Below are 7,791 nucleotides of genomic sequence, written 5' to 3' on the forward strand. Positions count from 1 at the left end.
TCTTTTTGTCCATCCCACAATTATGTAAATCTTTGATGTAATCTTAGATCTTAGGCTTGGTCTTTTTAATTTAATTTCCTTCAATGGGTTTTTTTTCTTTCCTCTCTGCAACTGACTCAGAAAATCCCATTCTTTCTGCCCAATGGAATGCTTCATGTGCTTGCTTTGAGATTTTTTTTTTTTGGTGCAGACTATAAAAATATACTTTCTTTGTATGTATCTTTTATTTGAGTATTTTATACACAAAACGTTGAGTGCAAGTCTGCCGGAAACAGATATTCCATGCCCTTCTGCTCCAGGCAATTTATCTTGGCCTTACTGAGCAGGGCTGTAAGAGATCTAGAGTAAGATGGCTGCTGAGGCTCTGAACATCTGCTGATCACCCCTGCATTAATAGAAAGAGTAGTAAAAAGCTGACAGCAGATCTCTTCTTCCCTCATGATACCTGAACTTAGTTTTTCCTTGACTGAAAAAGACCTGAATTTAGATTAGACTGTTGCACTGAGGTGTCATCATTTCAACTAATTTGAATAGCAGGAGAGAAATGTTTGACCAATCAAATATTCCTAGATATTTTTTTCCTCATTTTTACTGTCCATTTTCATTCCTCACATTCCATATATATTCCTCTAGATCACACCCTGTGACTTTTCAAAGCGATAGACCAACTTCAAAGAACATTCAAAGAAAGTCTAAATATTAAAGGGTCTCCATAATTTTAACCTTAAACAAACTGTATTGCATACACAAATCTATCTTCAAATTTATATGACAGCTTCCCCAGTGCCACACCACGAGACCAAAATCACTGTAATGGATATTAATTCTGCAAAGGAACCACTGCAGACATTTGGAGCTGCCCTCAGAGTAGGGTGTACTTATCTAAACAGATGATGCACAATGACTGCTGTACTAACAATGCTCCACAGAAAAGGTTTGGTGGTTTGTTTGTTTTCTTGTTTTTTTATTTCTGAACAAGCTTATTCACGGAGAAAAAAAAATTGATCAACAATTCAAATCCAAGAAGCAAATGTAAACCCTGAAGTCTCAAGTTTAGTAGCACTGAGTTTTCAGGACATAAAAATGATGCAAAATGGCAAAGAACTCAAAGATAACTTTCTGGTGAGATCAAATTGCCTGGGGTGACCAACATTTTAGCAAAAAAACATCCAAGTTCTGCAGTTTATCTCTAAGGAAAACAAACATGAGAATGAATTGTACACAGAGAAAGGCACTGCACATACCCAAAAGCATTACAATACTTTTCATCTACTTCATAATGCTGCAGCCCTGACATCTTATAGCTTTTGTATTCATGCAAATGAACTTTTAACTTCAGGAGGACAGGAACATTAAGCAGCATAAATTTACATGAGGCTAATGCTTGTATGAATGCACAAAAACAATCACAGAGATCTGTTTGGATGATTTACACAATGCCATGCTGGCATTTTACTTTCATGTTTGGCTGGAAAATGCTCAGTACTGATGCTCAGTAATACAAGCTGAACAACAGTTCCCAAAGAAACACCTACACACCAGAATTTGCTTAGTCATTTTAAAATTAAAATTATTCCTTTTTTGAACTCTGATATCAGAATGTAGTTGCTTTTTGTTGCAATATTTTAATGTTTTATTTGTGTTCTAAAAACTGGAATTTGAATTCAGATTTAAGTCTTTAAAAAATTTACAACCATTCTTTCCCAAATAATCATAGAATGAATGTTAAGGAATTGGAAAGGACCATAAAGATCATCTTATCCCATCCTCCCCTGCCATGGTCAGGGACACCTCCCACTAGACCAGGTTGCTCCAAGCTCCTTCCAGCCTGGCCTTGGACATTTCAAGGCTTGAGGCATCCACAGCCTCCCTGGACAACCTCTTTTGGTGTCTCACCACTCTCACAGTGGGAAATTTCTTCCTGGTATGTAACCTGTATTTCCCCTCTTTCAATTCATGCCCATTTCTCCTTGTCCTACAACTACTGTCCCATCACAGTACCTCATTTTGTCAAAAAGCTCCACAAGTAGCAAGCACATTCTGCCAAACATCTCTGAGAACAGCCCCTTCAGTCAGAATAATATATTGTTTGGGATGAGGCCATATCTGCCAAACAGCTGAGCCAGGTTAGCAAATTCAAAACTTGCATCATTGCCAAAAGTCAGAATCCTTAAAAAAAACTCCACCCAAAAAACAACAAAACCCCCCAGACGCCACACTTGTTAACAAACCCTTTTATACATATTAGCTGAAATCCTCACTTTCATGGTGAGCCACAAAATATCTCCTTTAGCTCTACCAGCACTCGTTCAGTTGGGATCAGATCTTTTGTGGGAGCTTGCTGTGCTCTCACAGGGAGAAGCAGAAGGGCAGGAACAGCTCTTTTCACTCTCCAGACCAGTGACAGGACTTGAGGAAATGGCTGGGAGCTGACTCAAGGGAGGTTTAGACTGGAGCAGGAAAAGGTGGGCAGCCCAGAGTGTGGCTGGGCACTGGAACAGGCCCCTCAGGGCGGTGGCACAGCTCCAAGGCTGGCTGAGCTCAACGAGTGTTTGGACAACCCCCTCAGGCACACAGTGGGACTCTTGGGGTGTCCTGTGCAGGACCACGAGTTGGACTCGATGATCCTGATGGGTCCCTTCCAATTCAGCACATTCTGATTCTATGATAATAATTTTATAATCTGTTAGGTAATTGAAAATATCACGCTTCTGTAGCTCTTTTCCTCCTAAATGATGACTATGTGCTGTTAAAACACTTCCCAGTTTTCCACCCTCTCTACCTGAATACTGTTTATTCCCACCCCTATATTGAGCGATAGCCCCCAGAGTTTCTACAAATTACCTTTGCTCCAGAATATTATTGTGGTGTCCTTTAATTACTGCATCACCAGTGACTACAGCTACCAACAGTACAGTGAACTGAGTTGGGCAAATCATTATCTACTGAGGCTTAGATGTCACAAACGTGCTGGGAAAGAAATAAATTATAGATCAATAGTACTGGGACTGGAACGATCCATCCCACTTAATTAGAACTACCATATTTCAGTACAGTGAACGGTTAAAAAGAAAATGAAAAAGTCAACCCCTTAAATAAATCTTAATAAGGCCAATCCTTAAACTACCATTCTACAAAGATGGGGGAGATTTTAATGCACAATCATAAAATAATTTAGTAGCAATATCATTAGCAAGATCTGAATTCCAAAAGAACAGTTCTTCATACAGCCAGTATAAACCACTAAAGCTTCACAGCTCTGCATGAATGCACTGGGCTGGGTAGCTGGGAAATTGTTCTTAGATTTCTAGAGGATGGTTCAGCTTAAATTTCTTCAAACATATCTCTGTGTCAAGTTTATCCTGTATTTTGGGGGATTTTCAGGAGCTTGAACTGGTTAAAAGGGTTGACTGGAGCAGGTATGCATCCACCAGTGTGTTCACCTGTACCGAACTAAATCTTACCATTGGAAGCTGTAACAAGTCGAGCATAAAACTGCTGTCATAAAGGAAAATAAATTTAAGGGAAAAAAACCCCAAAACTAAAACAAACCACCAAAAAACTCAACAAGTATTTATTTATTTGCTCCAGTCATTAGTGGAAGAGTGGTTCTCTCCTTTAGCCCAGAGTGCTATATCTATATGAAGTATTTATGGGAAATATTTACTGCCCCCTTGCAATTAACCCCCACCCCCAGAACAGCCCCTAGAGTGGATGTGGTTGCTGTCAAACACACTTCCCATTCTCAAACTGTTAAGTAAAATCTATCCCTCAACTAATTTATGACAAGCTAAAACAAAATAGGCTTTTTCCCAACTTGGAAGTAGTCCAGGACTACCAAAGACAAAAAAAAAAAAAATTAAATTAGTAAGCTCAGAAAAAGAGAAAAAAAGAAACAAAATGGGGCAAAAATCACACAGTGCACAAGAAATGGAATAACAAAGAGCATGTATTATCCTAGAAGCGACACAGTTCTCTTCTAAGTATTGTTATTGCACAGCTCAAAACCACATCCTAAGAATAGCAAGGAAAAACCACGTTAAGCTCTCCAAGGCGCCTCGGGGTCACACTGCTGTGTTTAGCAGGATCTGTGTCCTGCAGGAGAGGCGCAGGAGCCTGGCGTGTCCCGGAGCGCTCCACAAACCCTTCCCCGAAATGCCCCGCTCCGATTTAACCTCGCTAGCGGCGGCAGCCGGGGACAGGGCCGCAGCACACGGCCTGCCCTTCCTAAGGGCCACGGGGAACACCCCGAGAGCTGCACCGCAGAGACCGGCACGGGAAGGGGAGAAAAGAAGGAAAAGAAGGCACAACAGGTGGGGGAAACGGGAAAAAATTAAAAATAAAGTCACAAGGCAAGGAGAAGGACCGGCTGCCCCGAAGCCCTTCACGGGGCACGCGCCCCTCAGGGCTCCGCGCCTGCGTCACCCCCGCGCGCCGGCGCCTGACGTCACCGCCGCGCCAGCCCGCGGCGCCGTGACGCGTGGGGGCGCGCGCCGGCGGGGAAGGTCGCCGCGGGGACGCCGCCATGCTGTCCGTGGCCGCCCGCGCCGGGCCCTTCGCGCCCTTCGTGTCCGCCGCCGCGCACGCCGTGCCCGGCCCGCTCCGCCCGCTCGCCCCGGCCGCCGCGCACCGGGACCAGAAGGTGCCGCTGGACCTGAAGCGGCCTCTGCTCTGCCGGGAGTCCCTGAGCGGCCGCGCCGCCCGCGGGGGTCTCGTCGCCAGCGCCAGCCTGAACGGTGCGGGCCGGGGGAGCGGCGGGGCGGGCCGGGGGAGCGGCGGGGCGGGCCGGGGCGGCGGCGGCCGGGACTGCCACGGCCGCGGGCTCAGCGAGGGCCCTGCCTGCGCTCCCGGGCGCCGCCCGGCCCGGCGGGGAGAGCCGGGTCCGGCCCGGCGGGCGGGGGAGCAGAGCCGGGAAGGGAGAGGCGGCGGGCGGGCGGCGGGGGCCCGGGCCGATTGGGGGTTTTAAATGTTTGGTTCTGTTGTCACCGTTGTAAGCGGCACCCACTTACAGCTACAGAGCTTGTTCAAGGGCACCTGAATGCCCGCTTCCTTTTAATGACTGACAGAATGGGGCAGGCTGCAGGGACCACAGTGTGTCATCTCTGCCCAAGCAGGGTCAGCCCGCAGCACAGGATTGTGTTCAGGGGTTCTGGATATCCCCGCTGAGGGAGGTGGCTCAGGTGATTTTCATTTCACCGCTGAGGAAATGCAGCTAGATTCTGTCATTCGGGAAGGTTTTTAAACCGCGGGCACGGGAACAGAGGGGTGCAGTGAGAGCACACCGTGTGTTTTACCCAGGTCGGGAAAGCACCGGCCAGGGAGTGACGCCGAGGTGTTCTTCAGAGCCCGACCTCTGGCCGAAGGGCTGTGCCTGTCCCTGCCGCCCGGGGCTGCAGCTCCTGGAGAGCTGGCACTGCACTCCTGGAGAACTGCTGCCCGCTGATGGAACGTTCTGCTTCAGCTGGTGCAGAGTGCACACCTTTCATTCCGCATTCTGAATGCAGAATGCCATGCTGAAGATGCTCTGTAGCAGTTAGAGCTGTACTTCACCTGACCCTCAGCTGTAAAGGGTTTGTGCAGGTGAAAATTCTACAAATCTGGAACTGACATAGCTGACATTTATCTGTCATTTATCTGACATTTTAATTAACGTCAAACATACACTGAGTAAAGCAAACTTTTGAGAAGTTAGTCATATTACATGTTACTAAATGCTTTAAGTCTTATACTGAAATAACTTAGTGTGGAGCACTACCTCAGAATTTTGATTTTCAGTTTAATTTCTTTGCAGTTCAAATCCTATAGCAATTACCTTCTCAATGCTGAGTTACTTGTAAATAAATGTAGATATTATCCTCATTGTACTGCATATAAATCCCTGAGAGCTTAAGTACTTTGAGACATCTGTTAACTTTGTGCCAACTGCTAGAAAATATAAAGACTAAATAATACTCTTCAAGTAACAGGTTGTACTTTGGCAAGTAAAGTGTTCTGTCCTTGCCATGTTCTTTTTTTTGGCTTATAGATTTTCAGTGGAGGACGCAGCTTTCTTTTGCTGGAGAAACTCATGGGAGGCCTTTTCATTTTCCTGCATATCCTGTTACTTGAGCACACAGGGTTGATGGGGGAATCCCAATTGAAATTGAATAGTTGTTAGCTTTATCCCTGAATCTTTTAAAAAGCGAACATGGGGTCTGGAGGTTTAAAATTATTTACTATGGCTTTTAGGTAGGACAACAATTTAATATGAAAGAGGGTGCCTGATATTTTTGATTTTAAAAGTGCTTAACCACACACTTAATATTATTGCAGGCATAGAAGTTACTTCAGACAAAAAATAACACAAAAGTGTTACACTGCAGATGTGCAAACTTCACTGCATCAGATTTCTTAGCAGGTCTTTGCAAGGAAACATTTGAATGGAAAAGAGGTCTGTCTTTGCTGAGCTAGTCATGGTATCCTACTGGAGCTTCTTCTTGAAATTTACTGAAAAAACAGTTCACTTTTTTTCCCAGAAGCCCAGAACTTCTCACAGGTTTTCTGCACCCTGATCAGGTTTCTTTTGCAAAGAACAGGGAAACCAGTTTCAGAGATCACCTGTTGGTGTACCAGAAATTCCCTCTGAAAACCATTTTCATACAATGCAAAAGTAAAACGCTTAATTAATGGAATCCCACCCAGACTATGGAATAACTTCTACCCATTATTCCAAAACTGCCACTAAAAAGGTATAATTTCCAATGCATGACAGTGTGTTTTACCTGCACGTGGTGTCATCTGCTGTCCTTTTCCGTGCAGCCCCCGCCGGTGTGCGCTGCGTCCACAACGATGTCGCGGTGCCCGACTTCTCTGCCTACCGCCGGCAGGATGTGCAGGATGCCAACGCCTCTTCCCAAGGCAGCAGCGACTCCAGGAAGGGCTTCTCCTACCTGATGACTGCAGCGACAGGTGTGACAACTGCCTATGTTGCCAAGAATGTTGTCACCCAGTTTATTTCCAGCCTGAGTGCCTCCGCTGATGTGCTGGCCTTGTCAAAGATTGAGATCAAGCTGTCTGACATTCCAGAAGGCAAGAACATGGCTTTCAAGTGGAGAGGGAAGCCCCTTTTTGTGCGTCACAGAACCCAGGCAGAAATTAGTCAGGAGGCTGAAGTTGATGTGTCTCAACTGAGGGATCCGCAGCACGACTTAGACAGAGTGAAGAAGCCCGAGTGGGTGATCCTGGTGGGTGTGTGCACTCACCTGGGCTGTGTCCCCATCGCCAACGCCGGGGATTTTGGTGGGTACTACTGCCCCTGCCACGGCTCCCACTATGATGCCTCTGGCAGGATCAGGAAAGGCCCTGCTCCCTTAAACCTCGAGGTCCCAATTTACCAGTTCATTGGGGATGACACGGTGGTGGTCGGCTGAGAGACAAGGTGCCTGCTCACTTCCATGTTCCTGGGAATGTACACCAGAAGGGTTAACTGAGGCATGCTGTAAAACCAGAAATTAGCTATCTAGATTCTCAACCAGAACTATGCTTGAATACTGTGTTCAATTTCAATAAAAACTTGGAGTGAGCACTTGTTCCTGACTTACAATAAAGTGTCTTTCTTTGTGTACACATTTCTAGTGTGTCCAGCCAAGGAGATGCTACAGCAGACCCAGAACACAGAGCCCTCCTGAAGGGCTGCTGATTCAGGGCATTGAGCTACAAAGCCACAAAGAGATGTTTTAGCCAGCATTGGTCCTGCCAACACAGCACAGAGCTGGTATTTCACTGCAAGCAGAACAGGAGGAGAAACAAGGT

The 7,791-nt window shown here is 46.0% G+C and overlaps 1 protein-coding gene across 1 annotated transcript; it reads left to right on the forward strand.

The window, feature by feature from the left end:
* Positions 1-4,475: 4,475 nt before the first annotated feature.
* UQCRFS1 (ubiquinol-cytochrome c reductase, Rieske iron-sulfur polypeptide 1) lies at positions 4,476-7,568 on the forward strand. The gene is made up of 2 exons (XM_068202591.1): positions 4,476-4,736; positions 6,799-7,568. The coding sequence occupies exons 1-2, from the start codon at positions 4,526-4,528 to the stop codon at positions 7,407-7,409; spliced, it is 822 nt and encodes a 273-aa protein (XP_068058692.1). The 5' UTR covers positions 4,476-4,525; the 3' UTR covers positions 7,410-7,568.
* The last annotated feature ends 223 nt before the right edge of the window (positions 7,569-7,791 follow it).

The sequence above is a fragment of the Anomalospiza imberbis genome, chromosome 12, assembly GCF_031753505.1.
Source record: "Anomalospiza imberbis isolate Cuckoo-Finch-1a 21T00152 chromosome 12, ASM3175350v1, whole genome shotgun sequence".
NCBI classification, from domain to species: Eukaryota; Metazoa; Chordata; class Aves; order Passeriformes; family Viduidae; genus Anomalospiza; species Anomalospiza imberbis.

Excerpts from the sequence above, each read along its gene's own strand:
- UQCRFS1 (XM_068202591.1), top strand. The coding sequence starts at position 4,526 with ATGCTGTCCGTGGCCGCCCGCGCCGGGCCCTTCGCGCCCTTCGTGTCC. Across the intron at positions 4,737-6,798 it reads CGCCAGCGCCAGCCTGAACG|CCCCCGCCGGTGTGCGCTGC; the intron begins GTGCGGGCCGGG and ends TTTTCCGTGCAG.